The 20,465-nt window shown below is 38.8% G+C and overlaps 1 protein-coding gene across 2 annotated transcripts in view; it reads right to left on the minus strand.

Annotated features, from left to right (window-relative positions):
• ttyh2 (tweety family member 2) overlaps positions 1 to 20,465 on the minus strand; it is a 56,612-nt gene that overhangs the window by 18,007 nt on the left and 18,140 nt on the right. For both annotated transcript variants that reach the window (XM_008437264.2, XM_008437265.2), the window contains exons 2-5: positions 18,388 to 18,560; positions 12,132 to 12,243; positions 5,008 to 5,228; positions 494 to 589 (exon numbers count right to left, since the gene is read on the minus strand). In XM_008437264.2, the coding sequence (XP_008435486.1) occupies positions 494 to 589; positions 5,008 to 5,228; positions 12,132 to 12,243; positions 18,388 to 18,560 (602 nt within the window). The remainder of the gene's footprint in view (positions 1 to 493; positions 590 to 5,007; positions 5,229 to 12,131; positions 12,244 to 18,387; positions 18,561 to 20,465) is intronic.

A 20,465-nucleotide genomic window follows, 5' to 3' on the forward strand; every position in this document is an offset into this window, starting at 1 on the left:
CTCCGCAGCCCAGCAGCCCTTAGGTCTTATTTCAATTTTTACAGGAAAAACTCTTTTCAAATCATCATTTGTGAAAAAGGAAATGCCCCAAAAAGACAACAACTGTTTCGGTATGTTGACCATCGACTCCCTCAACATAAAATAACAGTAGTTTTCAATCAGGTTGATTTTTTACCGATTATGAAATGTACGTTAAATATAACTATAGAATCTAAAATCTGTAATAAATTGTTTTCAAAGAAGTTAACTTTGCGTACTGACATTCTAACACTTCAGCAAGTTAAACTTGCATTTCAATTACAGCTGAGAACAATTTTCCCTTTTATTTTGTCTTTTGTTTAACTAGTTAGCTAGTCTCACATTTTGCTATGTAGCTTATATAGTGAGCTTTTCATACTGTCCTACTGATTGTGCTTTATTAAAACAGAGAACAATATGCATGACCAGAACGGACCATGTAAAAGTAGCAGTTTCTCAGTGCATGTAGACTTACGTGGTGAGTAGCCAGCGGGACTGCTTGGCCAGGCCCAGACAGGCTAGCAGGCAGATGACCAGGTCCAGGATGAGGAGCAACAGGTAGGTTAGCCATCTTGAGACACAAGCGGAAGAACAAAAATTAAACTGCTGCCAGTGAATGGATGTCAGTAGGAATATACAATGGGAATTTCTTAAAGAGACACTCCAGGTCTTTAAAGGTTATTGTTTCTCCATCCCCCCTCCAAAAAAGTGGTATGTGTGGCTCAAAATAAAAGCACATTTACAAGAAATAGGTAGTTAATATGCTAAAACAACAAATAATAAATTGGATAAAATACAATAACAACCTCAAGTTTACGTTTCAGTCATTTCAGGTTTCCATAAAGAGAGCAGCAGGAACAGTTATTTGAGCAAATGGATTTCAATTCTTCTTCAGCAGATGTAAAAACCAAAATGTTTTCAAACCACGCAGTCACCCAAGTCTGATTAAACTTTCAAACACAATCTCCCAGAATAATTACAAAGATACAAAAAGAAAGTTTAAACTGGAAAAAAAACTGACATTTTCTATTGAGTCTGTTAGATAAGAAGATGTGGAAGATAAAACAAAGAGGTCATGTGATGTGAATGTGAACATTCACATTAATAGACATGTATAGCATAGTAGGGATTTGTGAATGTGTGTGTTTGAGAACCGGCTTTGTCTTCCTTAGTAACAACCATCTGTTCTGTGAATAGTAATCAAGTTGCAGATGAACACAACAGAATCTGTCCAGCTGGTTAATTATGAATCCCTTTGAATCCATATGGCTGAATGTTCTGATGAGAAAAAAAAAAACACTTTTCACTCCTACACTAAGATCTATCAATCTCTCCTACCTGTCAGTCGCTGTTGTCTATTTATTCCCATCAGGGTTTATTTTGCTCCACTGCTCTGATCCTTCTTCAGCATTGTGTTGATATTCTCTTCCATTTTTGACTTACTTCCCACCACCCCTTATTCTCATTACTCAACAAAACCTCAGATTTTCTCATGTACGTCTGTTTTTATTTATTCCTCCCCCTCTTCGTTTAATCTTTTGCCCCATCTCCATGTTTTGCCAGCCTCCCCTTTCTTTCTCAGCCTTTCATTTCTCCCTCACCTCCACCTTTCCACTGCTTTTCCCTTGTCTAATCTTTTCCTTCACTGACAGCGTGAAGCATGAGAAGCTGATGCGTCGACATGGGAGGCACTGTGGTGCCACCGTGTTTGCCTCTGTCATCCTTAATCCAATTAGTCAGACTGGGGAAAGTGCAGATACACGAGGGGGTGGAGAGAGTTCATGTAAGCATCACAAAAAAGTGTTTTCTAAGGAACTTTTGGTTAGAGGGAGGAAAATGTGAAAGCTTTATTATAAAAAGTTGCAAACAAAAAATGTTTTGTCCTGTTACAACCAAAATGTTTATGCATTTTCAAGGGTTTTTATTGATAGGTAGCCCTAAACACGTAGAATCCAGTCCAGCCAAATGCCTTAAGGCATTGGTCACAAACTGCAGTTCTCAATCCTGGAACTTTTAGATGTTTGCCTGGTCCTGGACACTTGAATTAAATGGCTAAACTGCCTCAAGAGCATCCACTCAGGTTCTACAGAGCTCTGCTAATGAGCTAATATTGGAGCCAGGTTTGCTGAAGCAGAGTGAAATCTAAAAGTTGCAAGACACCGACCCTTGAGGACTGGAGTTTGAGACCATTCTTTAAATATTTAGCGCAAGGAGAGACAAACTCCCATAGGTTGCACAAAGTATTGATTAAGGAGGGCTTAACACAAATGAAAACCACACTTTAAGATCTTTATTTGCATCAACCCCCTTTTACTTTATGAATATGAGCAGCTTTACATTGGTCCAACATATAAAGTCCCAATAAAATACATAAAAGTTTATGATTGTAACATCATAAAACGTGAACAAGTTCAGTGGATTCGAATAATTTTACACCAGCGCTGTAAGTCAATCTAAATTCTTTCGAAGCATTATGAATCGATTTCTGGAAATGCTGCTGCTCGGTACCAGTGCGTCCAGCTACACATTCCTGTAAACACACAAAACCTTCCAGGAACTATTTATCCGGATGAAGTGTTAAAAACAAGCCTAATGAAAGCTGTAGTATCAGCCCGCCAATATAGCCCACTCTAATAGCATGGGACTACTTTATCTGCAAAGCAGAGGAGTCACCTTACAGATCAATACAAACATACAGCATGTCTGCAAATGCTGAAAGGCCACTGGGCCGGTGACTGAAAATGCTCTAACCTGACCCGGCATTAAAATATGACTGGGAGGAAATTGGGATCTCTATCCCAGACATGTACAGTACTGCCAAGTATCCAGATATGAAAGCAGTGCTGCTGTGTGTACAACAAACAAAACTGAGCTGAAAAGTTAATGCTGGGCTTGCACTCAATGAATGAATGAATGGATGAACGAACAACAAACAAACGGACGGTCGGACAGACGGACGAACAATGGACGGACCAACTGATGATTGTTTCTAATTACTGACCCTACAGGTTAAAAGTGGGGTTGCAAAGTATTCTACCACGCTGATGACAGCACACTTATTTCATTGTGATTTGACAAGTATGTTCTCAAAACCACTAAAATCACAAAGTTTTTTGCAAGTAAAACGACCTGTCATGATGGAGCTGATGGAACACAATAGAAGAATGAAGAGAATCAGAGCAGACAGAATATTTAAGAACTACAGGTCCATGACCTGTAGAGATAACGAAAAGGTAATAGCAGCTGCTCTCCTCAGTGTATACAACAAACCTTCTTTTTAAGCTACTTCTTAAAATTCTTCAGCCTACATCATGCCGTCACATAGTTCCTGTTTGAGTTATTTTATGATTCTTTTTTTGGCTCTAGTGAACGTTTTTATTTGAAAGTGCTCAGACAATAAAGCAAGGTATTGAGAGAGAGGGAATGCGGCAAAGGCCATCAGGCCGGGAATCGAACCTGTGACAGCCACGTTGAGGACTAAGGTTTCCTTATGTGGGTTGTGCTCATCCCCTGCGCCACCACCTATTAAGTTCTGGCAGAATTCAAGCCTGCACGCAATTAGTTAGGATGCCTGTTTTTTTTTTACCTGAAAAAATAATTTTAAAACTGCTTTTTAAATTTACTCAAACTTTTGTCATATGATATTAAAATTAGATGGTCTAAAATGTGTAAGTGTGACAAAAAGCAATAACACAAGATATGTGCAAGGGTCTGAGTAATATTTAACTATTTTAAGATAGTCACTTCCTATGACGAGGGTCAAATATTCTGAAAACTGAAAAACAAAAAAAAAACAAATTGACACTTATGTTACTATTGGTTCATTTTTGGAATTTATTGAGCTTTTTTTTAAAGGCTGAATGACTCATAGGAGTAAAGTGCACTTACACAGGTAAACAATCTTTTGACAGTTTCAAGAAATGGGCTGATATTCAGTGAAAAATTGCCACAAAAACCTAAAATAAAATAAAGAAACATTGAAAGATGTTCGGAAATCCTGAAAAAAGATCCCAACAAAGATCTTAATTAATATATTTGACTGATGTCAGAATGGCCAATAATCTCAAATAATTGAAAGAGTTCCACACATTGCGCTTGGTAAGTTAGTTTCCATGTTAGAGCCACTTTTTAAATAAGTGGGTGATGCATGCATGTAAAATCATGTATTATGCATTACAAAGTGATATATCCGGGTCGTGACTTGCTGGATTTCACTCCCAACCCATAAATTAGGTATATCATTGTGTGGTTGAATTGCTCAGGGACTGCATCTATAAAAAGAAACCTGATATCATACGGTAGAGCATATTTGCTTCTCTAAGAACCAAAGGACTATATCTAGATATAATGTTCATAAACACGTAATGCTTCATTCCTCGTCTGCGGGGAGTTTGACTCATGCTTGGAAGTCTCCTCACATAAATTCCTCACAGCTCACCTAGCGTGGACATCAGAGTATGAAGATGCAGCTCACTCCCTGGACACAAAATAGCTGCATCCTGAAACCGTTCTGTAATGGGCCTGCATTTTCAAAATGCATGCTCAACTTTTGCCCTCTGCATAAATTTGCCTGTACAACAACTTTGTGCAATATTCATGGATAGAGTCAGAATTTTAAATCTGACGGAAGAAACACTTTCTCTCAGGTGTGAAAAGGTGACATTTTATCATATACAGCACCTTACCATGATAAACATAAACAGGGTTTTTGCATTTTATCTTAGAACCAGCAAATGTTAATGTATCTCATTAGGATTTTATGTGATAAAGCAACACAAAGCAAAGAAGAACTGAAAAGCAAGTGTTGAAAATCACGCATCACTTTCCCTCCAGTTTACAATTATTCCACTGCTTAGTTCTAGTAAATTGCATAAGATTCCAAGAAAATACCTAAATGTAGAAAATGTCACGGGGTATGAAAACAATTGCAAGCCACTGTAACACCCTCCACCTAACGAGTCAGACATGTATTTCTGGCTTCGTCTTCACCTGTAGTACTCTATATTTGCAGTCTGATCAGCGACGGCCGCCAGGTCCACTGTGGCCTCGTCCCAGTCGGGCAGCCCCAGCAGCTGTTTGATCACGTTGTCCGCCATCTGCTGCATGAACTGCAGGGTCTGCACGTAGTCGCCCCTTGTGGCAAAGATCTCATCCAGCCTTGCGAGGTGCTGGTGGAGGCCAGTCCTCATGTTGCCCATTGTGCCTGTCACCTGGAGAAAAGAGGAGCAAAAAAAAAATTAAATAAAAAATGCTGAATAAAATAGATTTAGGAAGATTCAATCCTAAACCATAATAAGTCAAAGTAATAGTTTTATTTCTTGCTCTTGCTGAACTGATCTGATGTTCATTGCTCCCTTGCAGAGAGGACAAAAGTCTAAATATAGATTTTTCTGTTGCTTGTAGCAGTGCACTCAGCCACCCGATGAATAGCTGTTCCTGTGGGGTCATTCCCTAGTTACACATGGAAGACCCTTCAGGATAAAACTATCTGTGTTTGAGCAGGGCATTTTTTTTTCCAGGCCACTGTCATGCCTCAGAGCATATTTTTAATTTCAATAGCCACAATAAAAAATTAACATCAAAGTAAATTGTTATTAATGTGCTCTTTGGCATATGTACACTTCTGCAAAATTTTACAGCACCTCAGAGAACATCAAGTGGAAACATAATTTTGCCACATCTAATGTATTTTTAAGCTGTGGAAAAACATTTCTTGAAGTTTATAAGAGATGCTGGGGGCGCAGGCTGTCATTTATTATTGACTACTTCCTTCAGCCTTAGAAATATTGAAAAAGGATAAAAGCAGAGCGATCTTAAAAATGAGATGGTTCTGTGTTAAAGCGTGGACGAGACCAAAGGCACACTGTGGGAGAGATGCAACACCAAGCGTAGGTGTCTATTTTAAATAAACACCTTTTAGAGAGTTTAGAGGTGAAATAGTGGTTTTGATGTTTTTGCAATCAAACATAAAAAAAAGAAATAAATTATTGTTAAACAAAACAAATGGCTTTGTTTATTTATTTAAGCCTGTAATCATACAGCATCCGATTCATTCGATGAGGTGAAAGTATGATCTTCTAAGTCAACCGACAACAAAAGCTCAGGCATTTAATGTGATGAATTACACCACTCTAATCCGTTGCCAAGGACATCATTATCCCACATATGGGTGTAAACATATTCTCTGCGAACGCTACCCATCAATTTGGTATTTAATTGCTATATGTTTTTGCTCAGGGGGAGAAGCTGTTTGTAGAGAAGTAGCAGTCACTGAGACATCTTGCTATTTGATAATTAAAAAGGGTAATGCATGCCCCCATTCAGCTCGAGGTGCCAACATATATTGTTTTTGTGTTTGTCGGGGATATTGTTTGCTGAAGCTGAAACGAGGACAGGTTGGTCGGAAGTAATTAACTGGGTTTGTCTTCGACAGGAACCACACTTTATAAAAAAGAAACAGATAAACAAAAAGAAAAACTGAAGCTTAAAATAAAGAGGAAGGAAATGAGCTGGCTGGCTTCACAAATACTTATTGGTGAATGTCATTTTAGAAGAGACCAAAAGAACAATGTCAGAGATGTTTGGTCAGGGGTGAAGAAGATCACAGCCTTCAAGCAAAAGGAGCATCAGATACGTGGGATTCTGGACAGAGCTGATGAACTGAACAGTCTTTTACAGTTTAGTTCAGGTACAAACTAATCGCCCTCCTCTCCCGCTGCCCCCCAGCCAAACCGATGTCCCACCCTCCTCTGACCCTCAGCTTTCCTGTCAAGATGTTTCATCTTCCACCTCAGACTTATCTGCTTTGACAAATTGATCTTCAATGCAATCAGGAGATGTTGTTGCTCCCTTTGCGTCCCCTTCCCACTTTTCTGTATCTATAAGTGAGGTGAAGAGGCAGCAGGGGAGACTGAACCTTGAATACGGCTCCAGGTCCAGACGGTGTCAGTCCTAGGGTCCTGAAGGCCTGTGAGATTCTGCAGCACCTCCTCAACTTTAGCTTGACCCAAGAGAAGGTTCCATTGTCATTGTTGTGGAGGGCATCCTGCCTTGTTCCGATATCAAGAAAACTCATCCTTCATTCAACGATGACAACAGCCCTCAAATCCCACATCACAAAGGCCATGGAGAGACTCCTATTGGCTCACCTTGTGCAAGCAAGTAGATATCAGGACCCACCGCAGTTTGCTTATCGCTGTGATAAGCAAGATCATGGATATAAGAAGTTGACATGTTTTTTCCACAGGATATCTGGGTTCTCAAGAGGGTGAGAAGCTCGGTCACGCCCCACTGAGAGGAAGCCTAGAGAAAGACCCAGGACACGTTGGAGGGACTATGTTTCTCAGCCCAAGTGGCTGGAACCAGCATAAGCATAACTACTGCTTATGCTGGTTCCCCCCACAACCCAACCCCAAATCTTCTTTTCCTTTCGGCTTTTTCCCTTTAGGGGTCGCCACAGCGAGTCATCCGTCTCCATGTAACCCTATTGAGATATAAACCCAACCCCAAATAAACCAGATGAATGGATGGATGAAGAAAATTTGCTCAAATAAAACAGTGGTGTGACTGATGGCTATGCCACTGTGACACAGTTTCTAATTCTTCCCTCCATGTAGGCTAATGTTAAGCCGCGAAGTGATGCAGTTCAACAGGAAATAAATTTTCGTATCAAACATTACTTTTCCGTTTCCATTTCATCCTTTGACCACTGAACGAATAAATAACAAGACAATCCAAAGTACAGCTGCTATATTCAAGGTTGTAGTGTTTTGTAGTTTATTTGATCATTCCCAGATACTTTTCCCCCTGCAGACCGGGGAGATGAAAATTGCAGATGCAGAAATGTAGGAATGTATCTGATCCTTGCTGCTTGTGTGAGAATGAGAATTTTATCTGAAACCCTTAGGGAACTAGCCAATCCGACTAATCTCTACTCTCTGTCTGGGTCTAATCCTCACTGTGTAAGTGATGTGCACCGATCTTAAAGATAGGATTCTTAGCCGCGTTTTTATCTCACTCCGATGTTTATAGGCCACAGAGAAGCCCTCTTTTCCTGTCATATTTTTTTTCTACGCAAACATTTTGCAGTTTTAGTTAAAGGCTTTTTGTTTATTTTTTTACTGGAGGAAGCTCATTTGCCAAAGGCAGAAAAAGATCAAGATGACAAAACTTGGATAAATGACATATTACCTCAGGCTGAAAAAAAAGTGTATTTCAACATTATGAATTCAGATATTGGCTTAAGGTCATTTGAGAAAGATGGATAAATGGGTTTTATTTAAAGTTTTGCTTTTCACATGGAGTCATTGTGTCACATTTATTCCTATTTTGTTACCTAATATGTGATAAAATGTTTTGTGTAAAAACAGTAATACCTTAAGTATGTACTTCCTCTGTCATATTATAAATCAGACAGACAAATGTGGACACAAAGGATTTTTCGACTCTATGTATAAGGCTAAAATCACATTTCTACATAAGGTCAAATGTTGGACAAACTAATGATGAACAAACTCTTGTTACTAAAGCCAAAGAAAAGACATGAAGTGTAATGAGCAATACAATTTAATGAGACATTTGAACTGAAACTAGATTTTTTTTTTATATTTCTCTTTCCTCTCAGCGTCACCGAATCTGAAATCGAGAAGCAGCTTGATACTTCTCTTCAGCTTTAATTTATTGTGTTGGCTTTACTGCCAAGCTCCCTCGTTTAATATTGAATGTGGGAGTTGGAGCATGAAATGGAACATGGGTTGGAAGTGCTTGGGCAGCTTAGTCCCATATGAAGATGGACCAGTCTCAATGGCTTGCAGTACATCTTTCTAAAAATCTACGTTTTTATTTTTGCCCGAAACTTAATGGTGAGAGAGTTTTAGAAGTCGTTTCTCAATAAGCATAACAGGTGGTTAGGGCTTGTTGAGGAAAAACTAACATGCTTTAAGTCAATTGTTTTTGAGATTTCCCAAGTGACGTTTCTGTGTAAAAAAAATTACCAGAATTTAATGTACGTGATTTATGAGCTTGATAACACCATTGCCCACTGTAAAACAATTTTCTTACACCATTTCATGTAATAACACATAGTTCATAAATGGACATCTATCATATATTATGCATTTCTGCAGAAGACACTGGGACACATTTATAAAAAAAATTATTCAGGTGTCCATACCTCTTAGGTGTGTTTAATGAAAGAGTGTATCCACTACACAGAATCGGGTGTTTAAAATAAACATCTGAAAACAATTATTTTAAATCCATCCCACTATTTATGTACTTAAAGTGTACAAAATAGAAAGAGGATGCAGTTACAATTATTGAAAATAAGTTCAGGGAAATATATGAGTGGCTCAGTTAAGCTTTACTCTAGGTTTTGAACATAGGTATGTCCAAGATGACCCTCAGCTTAGAAAAAAAGCTTAGATTCACTAGTTCGGAAATTCTGTTTTATCAAGATCTATTTATATGAAACATACAGAAAGCAAAGCCTCTCCTGATCATGATCCCTCCTTTTACTCAAAGCTGAAAACCCAATATGAATACAATTTTAGTCCTGTATTCAAAAAGAGGAGTTATCCTCCCACTATGGGTCACACATAAAGAAGCTGCACCCTGTGGTACAGTTCAGTTAGCTAGAGTAAAGGTGGTGACATAAGCAGGAAAAATACATTGCAGGCTGAGCTGTATATCAAAGCCAAGGCTGTAGGTAATTATAGCAGGCCTCCAGTTAGCACCTTGAAAATGCAGTTTCGCCCTCCTTTCTATTCTGATTGGCTCTGTCTTTACTTTGTTAATGGTCGATCGTCCACGATGGACAAGGGTAAGTTTGATCTCTTGAGCAAGCCATGTCTTTTAATCCTAACAAATATATATACTCTATTTTATGCAGTTGCTAAAAACAAAAAAAAAACAAAACAAAAAACAGTGTGAAGTAATGCACATTCAGAATTGTGCAGAAGGCGAACATCTAGTTCGTGTTTGCATTCCGGCTAAATGCTCAGTGAATGACCCAGACGTCAACCCGGTCCTCTGGGCGATTACTTACACCCATCTTCGAACAAAAGAGTTATTATGAACTCCTTTAATGTCACATCAATCCTGTAACAGTGAATGGAAAGCATCCTGACTTTTTCCAGATCTAACATTCCTGTTTAAGATGATGTAAGCCGGGGATTTCTTTAAATCACACTCTCAGCTAGACACATGATAAGCATATATTCCAGACCGTAACTAATCGCCGTCTCAACTCAAACAGTCAACAGTCTTTCTTCCTTATTCTGTCCTTCTCTGAGCGAACTCTCTTCTAAACTCTCTTGGAGTTGGGCTAAAAGGCATTTGTGTGGGCCAGAAAGGAGTTTGGAACTCATTGTCGAAAGATTTCAATACCGATTTCAGTTCCCGACTCTGCCAATCAGGCATCCCAGCATTGCTTCTTGTTCTTCCAAATCAAAGGGCTTTGTCTCCTGGGATCATGGTTGATTAGGTGGGGGGAGACCGGGAGCTGTGTGCGGCACACTGGGCTCTTTGTCCGGCTCAAGAATTAGACTCCTTAACAGTCTATAGCTGCATGCAACAAACTCACTCATGCACACACACACACAGGACTAAGCTCTTATGTGTGCATGTGAAAAATAAAGGCCTCCGTGGCCTTTAATGTGTTTGCACAAGTCCACAAATCCCAAATAGTCTATGTGGTAATGATTATCGTGTCTCGATTAAGTGGCACTGAGGTTAAAATGGGGGAAGAGTCTAGAAATTTCAATGGCGATATTCACTATCAATGGATGCAATTCGGAGATGCAAAGAGATCCATGCCTCTGTCTAATGCAAGCTTAGGATGCAGTCATATGAAGAAAAAAAAAAGAAGTGGGGTAAATCAGTGGCTTCTGCTGGTTAAAGCCCATTAAGTGGGAACTAATCCCAAAGGCCTCAGCTCAACTTGTCAAACATGTTTTCAGTTTTAATTTTTTATGAATAGCCAGGAAGATGGGGATGAAACTCTAATAAAAATCTCGGTTCACTTTCCCTCGCCAGTGCAGTTAAATGTCCTAACATGACACAAAATAGCTACAAAGTAAGAGTGCTGTGGGCTCCTCACTCTCGCTGCAAAGTGTTTACTACCAAGGCCGCTTTGAGTCGTAGCACTGAGTAGCTCTCACAGAAGCACATTAATCTCCATTAACACAGATGGAGACTTGATCCCTGCTCTTCGACAGCTAGAGGGCCCAGGGTCAATGCCTGGGAAGACACTTTTGCAGAATAGTTGCAAAGGAAAGCACGATTAAAGTTACTTTCCCCGACCTGCTAAACAGAATAAACAGCAAAAGTATTCAGACCCTCAATGCAAAACTTCCATTTGTTTTGATGGTATTCTCTGTGACAAATCAGTGTCTAATTCTTAGGTGGATTAAAAAAAATCCATGGTTCTGTGTATGTGTGTGTGTACCAACTGTAGAATGCATTTCAGATTGTGATCCCAAAGTATTTGGACTGGATTCATATATTTAACATAAAAACAAACAAAAAATCATACTTCCTCTTTATGTTTTTTTACCACGTTATACTTTACTCTCCAGACAATAGAAGACAGTTCTAAGAGCTCTGTTTAGTCACAGCTCAGAAGACCTTGTATTACAAATATAGATTTTAGCCATATTTTGTGAGAAAACATTTCTTAGTCAAAAGCTGATTCAACTGTGATAGGAAATTTTGAAGCTGTAACCTTCATTTAGACATCTGAGTGATGGCTGGGTAAAAATAGCATCATGTGCACACAAGACAAACAGGAGTGAGTGCAACGCTTTGTTTTCCGCTGAGGCTACAGTGGCCGGAGGACAGCTTTTTGTGTGTTGACAGGCTGTCAATTTTCGCACAGTAGATCAAAGCTATAAAAAAACACACCAGAAAACATTTAAATACATAGTACATTGAGTCTTTTGAGATTTCATCCTTGCTCAGGCGTTTGTGCTGAAAGTGTGTCTGAGCGATTCAAAACTACCTCCACTGCAGTTTAAACCTACTCAAGCGTTTTCTGTCTATTCTGGCTCCGTTGTGAGGCAATTTAAGCTATTCGTTGTGTGGCATCAGTACAAGCGATTCGGTGTCAAACTTACCAGGCTGTCTACACCACCCAGGGTGTGGTTAGCATTGTACAGGGAGTAGGTCAGCTGATAAACGCCATCATTGGTCTCACTGTTGCCATAGAAACCCACACCCACAGAGATGCTGCAGTGAAAAGAGGGGGAGGATAGGTAAGTATTTGATGAGTTAATGAGTTGAGCAGAGTTCTACAGTTGCTGATGTCTTCTATATCCACAGGGCTGTTGCCTTAAAGTCAGAAGGTTATGGTTGCAATTCCTGGTCTGGGGTCTTCTGCAAGGACTTTGATGTCCAGTTAGTCCATCTTCCACCCAGTACCATGCATGTTATGTTAACTGGCCTGTCTAAATTCCCTTGGGTGTATGTGTGGGTGTGTGCAACACCTGTAGACAGCACAGATATTGCCCAGTGATGGAATTTAAGAATATTTTTGATTTGTTCTGCCTACAAAGATCTACTCATTTACTGACAGTTTTCAAGAAAATATCATACAAGTGTAAACTATTATGTAATGCATTTCATTTAATAAGACCTACAGAAATGTGAAAGCTGTTAACAATACCCCTCTAATCCCAAAATGACACAATTTGTTTGCATGATTTTAAGCCACGTCAGCAGGCGCAACAATCCATAGATCGGATTTGTTCAGCCGGAGCGCAGGAAAAGATCATTCTTAGTGGGGAAAAAAAAAAAAAAAACACTCCCAGGACGTTGATATTCTTTTATGTGTGACAGACGTTTTGGATCTACTACCTTACCTTGTCACATGACACAAACAGAACTCATCTTGTAGAAATCCATAATTGTCCCATGTGGGAACATGCTCCAGATAGAGGCCAAGATTGGGTCAGGTCAGCACTAAAGGGAGAACCTTAGGTAAGCCCTCTGAACACTTAGACTCGGTGTCAAAATCACCTGACGCCACCAATCCTGCAGAATTGATAATAATGGTACTGGAAGCTACGTTTGGATTAAGCTGAGAAACAGCAGCTATTTTCCTAATTACTGCAGCAGAGACATTGTCTCATTAACTGACCCCCTGCAGATAAACCACCCAATTTGAAGGTTTTGTCCAAACTATTAGGGAAATAAGTATGAAAAACAACAAACCGACAAAGTGCAGATTGTAGGGATTATTGACACACACAAGAAGGTGTCTTACTGCAATTAACTTGTGATTGTGATAAAATAATCCTATTCATTACGACAAATGCACAGTCAGTGCTTTGAGGTGTGGACTTTACTAATAATAATCATTAAAAAAAATATTAATGAACAATCTTGTCATGTAAAGGTTTAGAAAATTTGAGAGAGCTTTGTAAAAGTCTGCTTAATTCCAGCACAAGCTCACTAGGTCACACTGATCAGGTGATCACTGGAGCCCAACAGCAGTCATGGAGTGGTGGAGAGTACGCCAAGACACATGAAAGGCCGGACTGAAAATCAGGCCTTTTGCGCTCAGTATTACTTTATGAACTCTTCCACAGTAAAAACATCAATACAGTGATGTTTCAAAATGAAAATATTTTTTTTTTGCATTATTTGAAAATGTTTAAATATAGGTTAGAATAGAATAGAATGTACTTTATAGATCCTCAAGGGGAAATTGCTTATTTGTTGACAAGCTACTCCATTCAAGGTGTTCACTATGAGTAAATATTAGGGGTGCAAGCGATTGTAGTTTTCTGGCCGATTGTTTGAATATGAAAAGTTGCTGAGTCATACAAGAAATATAAACTACAATAAATATAACTTTTATCTTCTGCCAACAATAAACACTACTGCAACTGAACATGAAAATCAGACCCACCAAGTGAAGCTCACGCAACATTATGCATTTTATGTGTTATTTTATGACATAAAATGACAGGAAAATGCACTGAAGTCTGTACTGCAATGTGATAAAGTACTTTAGTAAGGCACACTACAGACCTCTCTCTGCCCTTGTCAACCGTCAGCCAAACTCATGTAGTAGCACGAGGAATTAGGGGTGTGTGAGGCGCCAAAGGACACACTGTGAGTACTTAGGTTTTTTTTTTTTAACTATAAAAGAACAAATGTGAAAGCTGCATTTGGACGAGTCTTCAATGTGATCTGTCTTCAAATGTGCCCTTGAAGGATGCTGCTATTGAAGTGACACATTTTTATAACTGAATGGGAAATAAAATACCAGTAATTGTTTATATTTACCAAAGGTAAAATTTCAGAGGTGAATAGATACCGATATCCAGATACTGTTTATCTCAACATATCATTAGAAAATAGCTGTCAAGAAGTAAATAAAGGCTAAAAGGAGAGGAACCATCTGGACTAATAGGATTTACATGACAATTTCTGTCAAGCTTGGTGTCCAGTGCAGTTGGCAGCAACATCCAACAGGGGCTGCCTCTAATTGAGAGAGTGGGGATTCAGATGAAGGACTGTCGATTTCCAACATCCTTGGTCTCAGACTTTAATTACTGTTATTTGTAAAATTAAGTCTTGCCAAGAAAACGCCTTTTAAATAACAATAAATAGTAACCGAAGTGTCTAACTGTAAAAGAAGAGCGAGGGCAACTTTTTACAGCCACATTGTGTAATAGTTGTGAAACAAATAAAGATTTCTAACTGAAACCAGATTTAAAATATCTTACTGGTGCAACCTCAATCACGAGGTTGTTCACTGGTTCTTGATACCAACAAGCGGCGATTAGATTCAAACATCAACATTTACACGTTTCTGTACGTACAGATTAGCAAGGCCACCTCAAACACAATGAAAGTTGCATTCTTTCAGTAAAATCCTCAAAAATATTCCGTCTGCGGCGAGGACATGGTGATTAAGGTGGAGACCTATGCGGTTTTTAATAATGATTGCACACACAAGGTCCCTCAACCAAGACAGATGAGGCATTCCCGTTTTAATCAAGTTACCGAGATCTGCATCAGATTCCAGTGTGTTCGTTTTTAATTATGCTGACACTGTGATCAATCAAATTCAGGTTTGGAGGTGCAGAGACATGCATTCATTTTCACCACAAGACAAACGCGCCATTAGAAACTATACTAAATCTCATGAGGAAAAGCAATACGTCCATTTGAATAAGAGCTACGAGGAGTTGTTGCTAAAATGTGGAGCTTATCTCGGCTCCACAGAGCTTCACGGTGAGCTTTGCCTCTTTGTTTTAGCTACCGCATCTTGGTTTAATGTTTTTGGTGTATTGTTTTATTGTCTATTTATTTTTAGCTGCCTTAGACTGTGGTTTTTCATAAAAAGTGCTTAAATTCTTCAGCAAGAAATCTGATCAGCATGACATAGCACCCATTAAGGGAAAGATGCTACAAAACAGTGGAGGATGTGTTGCTTATACCTTTTTTGCCATGAGCATTATGATTAATAACTTTGATCAGTAGAGGTTGAATTTAACTATGGTGGGCAATATTACCCAATCAGGTGAGTTCTGACATATTTGTGTTTTACAATGGATTTGATCCATTTTCAGATTTTTATAAGTGATTTTTTTTTTATCAAAACATAAAAAAATTATTTTCTTGAAATTCCCAAAATGCACCATTTTCTTTAGTTCTGTAATATAAAATCCCAAAGAACGACATTAAAATATTATGTAGTAACACAAGAACACGGGAAAACATTCATAGTTTGACAAACAACCCGGTTCTTTCAACACAATCTGACAACATGGGGCAATGAATTAAGACTACAAGTCAATAACATGAATTTTGGCTCCAAACAACTTGTCTTGTCCTGATTTACTCTGGGATTTGATTTTACTCATCTAATTTAGATTTTTAGAATACGCATCTCTGAAGAGTCGGAGAGTGACACATTTAGGACACTTTAAGTAACAAACAGAAATAAATAAAATGCACATGTTGAAAGCTTGTTTACTAGGCATGAGCTGCAGCCGCTATGAAATTGTTAAAGGCAGAAATCACTGAAAAAAAATGTGCATCACTCAAGTAAGTGTATTAATACTGTTTTTATACAAATATATATCAAACAATTATGTCTGGGTGGTCTGGATTCTTCATATTCAGTTTGCAAAATATTAAAGAGCATTTTTTTAATACAAACATTCAACTTTACATCGGTAAATATATAAACAAAAAAAAAGCATAATTCCCCAATGTTTTTCTCTTTAGCCAGCACTGATGAGAGTTTTAGTATATTTTGCACAGTCACACACCACTGTGTTTGTCAATGAGCTTAAAACCACAGTGCTTGTAATTCTTGGGTTTTAATTTAATATTTCCAACAAGAGCGTGGCTGTCACATGGTTCAGCCCTGGTAATAAATTCAATTATCTACTTTGAGCACTCCCATCTTACCAACATAGCCGGTCTGCTGATGCTGGTGCTGAATCAGTCCACGTGTTCCTGAAACTTTATTAACAGCGTTAAGAGAAACCTAAACACTAATCTATGCTGCAAATATGAGAACAAAAATCTGAAGTTGGATCCAGTGACCTACTGAACAACGATGTTGGCCATCCTGATTTCCTTTTACTTATTGGGGAAAGTCCAGCTAAGCTTATAGCTCTTTTCATTAAGCCCACATTTTTTATTTTAAATGTCATTTTTCCTTTGAAGTGGAAAATCATCATAATTAACACAAAGGCTTTCAAACATTCATCTCCATGTAATTAATCAGTATAACGTGTTTCTCTCAGGGACAAAGTTCCTAAAATAAATGGGTTTTTTAATAACATTCAAATTTATTGAATAGGTCTGTATGCATGCGTGTGTACCTGCATTGCATTATGTACATTAGGCCTTATGCGGGTCAGATGTTTTTAGGTGACATATTTGTGTAGGTCAGAAAGTGACCGTCAGGTGAGTGGTGCAGTGTTGTTGTTTCTAAGTGCCTTGTGTATAGCGCGCATGTGGAATGGATTTGCAAAGGGGTCAGGTGCATTGTGCTGGTTTAGACCATTGATGCACATTGGGGACGTGGTTGTGTTCGTGTGGGTCAGGTGCGGTGATGGTTTTTGTTCGAATCCTCTGAAAACATCCTGCAGGCATCCCTGGCCTCACACACACACACACACGCACACACACACACRCACACACACACACGCACACACACTTCCTCAGTCTCTCTTTCGCCATCGCTCACAATAACACCGTCGTCTCGCTTGTACTATCCTCTTCATCACATGGAAATACAGCATTTCGAAACCCACATCACAGTGTTCAAACTGTGTGAAAGGATAGCGGCTTATAGTTGGGGAAATTGTGGTGTTTGGAAGAATAAGTATTATTCTGAACTATTTTCATTTTTCATCCCTTTCCAGATCTTGAAAGTAGTTTAAATCTCATACTTTCTCAGACAAGATTATCCTTGGTTTCTACATTATAGATTCATTGAACGTATTGAAATATTTCACTGGCAGCTTAGAGAGACTAAAAAGGAGTCATTACCAGTGTCCATCCATGCATGACAAAGAAAGAATAGTTTATTGTTGTCTTTATGTTGCCATATGAAATGTGTGTTACTCTTATTGTGTTATGCTCTAGACAATATCTTTAAAAAAAAACTCAAAGCCTTTTTCTAGACATATTTTACTTGTAGTCTGCACTTTTTATTCCATATAATTTAGAAAATAGGTGAAGATTGTTGTTTTGCTGGTGAGAAGTACAAACGTCTCACCAGCAAAACATCCCCACACTACAAACAGTACATCGGTTTCTTCTCCAACTTTTATTAAAATAAATGGTGAGCAAGCCTGTGGGATGTGTTTCATGCCAAGGAATCACAATGTTTGATAAAAGATGAATGGGGCCATACTGGAGCCCTAATTCCAGAGTCTGTTAATCTATAAACGCCATGAAAAACAAGCACATTCTCCCATTCTTTTGTGTATCCTGTGTGACCTTCTTAAAACCAAGTCCTATGAAAATGTTCAAAGAGTAAGGGTTATCAGAGAAATGTTATCTCTCCATTTCTTACAGTTCAAAGAGAACTTGCAGAGGCAGATCAAAGCCTGAATTCATCAAAAGAAAAAAAAAGGATGCTGACTGCCTTATTGTAGACCTAAATTTTGAGTTTTTTGCACAATTAAAAACTGAAAATTAAGCATAGGAATAAAATAAACCTGACCTAAATAGAAAAACTAGAAATAATACATTTATGGTGTTTCAGTTAAGCCCACACACTCACACAGTGTTTCTTGATGGCGGCACAAAAGTTCATGGTGACTGACAGATAATCGAGAAATGCAAACACATTAAATACAGTTTGTCAAAGCAGTTCAACTCAGATTTTCTCACCATGTGATAAGACCTGCAGTCACAGCTGACCAGGTGACGCAGCAGGAATTGGGCTTCTTCGTCTCCTCTTCTTCGTCTTTGCGACAGCAGCACAGAAAGCTCAGGTAGACGGCTAAACACAGGAGGTTAAGGCCAAGTCCTGCCGCTGCCACACAGCCCAGGAATATGAGGGACTATAGGGGACAGAAAGGGAGGATATTGTTTGCTTTTCAATCAAACATAAACAGAGAGAGTCATTATGCAATTCAGGGAACCTTTCATGTATTTTTTTGAGCAATTTTGCCCAGAGAAATCATACTTTATGTGTGAAATGTCATGATGGAACAACATTATACAGCCATCATATGTACTTATTGCTCACAAAGTCCCAAATATGCGTCTAGATATTTCTATACTTAGAGCATTTATGTCTGATTTGAAGCTTACAATGTTTTAGGCGTCAAAAAAGAAGTTTAGCAAAACAGTTCAGTCGTTAATTGTTCTTTAGAATTTAAAATTGTAAATTTGCTTGTTTGTATAGAACAGCAAGTCATCCGCCAACTAAAATACAAACAAAACTTCACCCTTTTACTTAAAAAACAAATTTTGTTTCGAGAAGAGCGCATGAGGATTAAAAGAAGAAGAGGCGTGTTCAAGATCATACTTTAGAAAATAGCACTGTGCTGTTCAACAGCTTAAAAAAAAAGAAAAGAAAAAAGGTTAACACTGTTTATTTGAACCAGTGCTCTAGGGCTTCAAATGAAACTCTCTCTCTGCAGAGTTACTGTCATTATTTAACAATAAACCACATGAAAGCAATAAATTGTGATTATGTCAGTGGCAGTGCTGGCGACAAAGCCACAAGCATTCTGGTTGCCTGTCTCTAGCTGGAAAACAGAGGCCTCCCCTTACTTTCTCTTCTCTCCTCGTGTCACCATTAACCCCCATCCCACCTTCTGCTAAACAGTGTAACGACAAAAATAGCAACAAGACTGTAACAGCCTCAAATGAATTCACCATCCATCTGTGAGCAGATGGGCTTCTTCAGGCTCAGGCTCCTGTATTATTTTTTTTAATGCTTCCTCTTCCTTTTTAGCTCGTCTGAAATCCTTGTGATGCTGAGCCATCTGCTCTTTGTCTGTGATGTCATGTCTCCAGCATCCCAAGTGGTGTGATTAGAACACATGAATAAAAGAGTCTGCTGGATTATTTCAGATTCTGCAAAGTGGCAGGTAACCCCCCCCCCCTCCACACCCCAAGCCACACTTAGAAATACCCTCTAAATGCTAAACCATAAACAGCACGGAAATTAGCTTATTAGCTTGAGACAAAGCTGAATAGAGCAATATTATGAAATTCTGTATTTACGAGAGGGTTGTTCAGGTCCTGTTTATACAACAGCGCTAGGACAGTAAAACATAAGCGCAACGTTGTGTTTTTGGTCTCATTTTTACATGACGACATAATTTTGACCGGACAATAAAGCAAAGCTCTGATTAACAGCCTCCAGAGTGAAACATTTCAGAAATGCAATGCGAATCACGTCTAAATAAATGCACACCAAACTCATGTTCAGGCCGGGTTTTTTTTCACCCAAACACAGCGGCAGACCTCGGTGTTCTTTCTATCTGTGCTTCTGTGCCTCTTCAGATTTGTTTTAGCACGTTAAAGCAAATTATGTTCATTGTGGAACATTTATGCTGCTAAAATGCGTGGATTACATGCGTCAGATCACATGGGCACCTCTGTACAAGCTCATAGCCTGGTAAAAACCAGCATCTTATTCTAAGCTATTTGCTTTGTACCGAGAAACTGGGCTCTCAGCTACTGAGAAACAATTGCTTCCTGGAGGTGTGGACTCTGTCGAAGTTTTAAATTTGATCCAGTTGCTAACATTTGCAAAGCGAGAAGTAGCAAGTGGAACGAGACGGCCGTTAATCTTAATCCAATATTTTGGAAGTGTGGCCAGCATGGACTGAATGGCTTTGTTCACTTCATCTGCTTCCATTGTTAAAACCACAGGCAGACTGTAAAAGAAAAGAAAGCAGAAAATTCAATGTCATCGTTCACAACTTCTCCTTCTGGTTGCCCATTGATCT

The sequence above is a fragment of the Poecilia reticulata genome, linkage group LG19 (genome assembly GCF_000633615.1).
Source record: "Poecilia reticulata strain Guanapo linkage group LG19, Guppy_female_1.0+MT, whole genome shotgun sequence".
In the NCBI taxonomy this organism is placed as follows: Eukaryota; Metazoa; Chordata; class Actinopteri; order Cyprinodontiformes; family Poeciliidae; genus Poecilia; species Poecilia reticulata.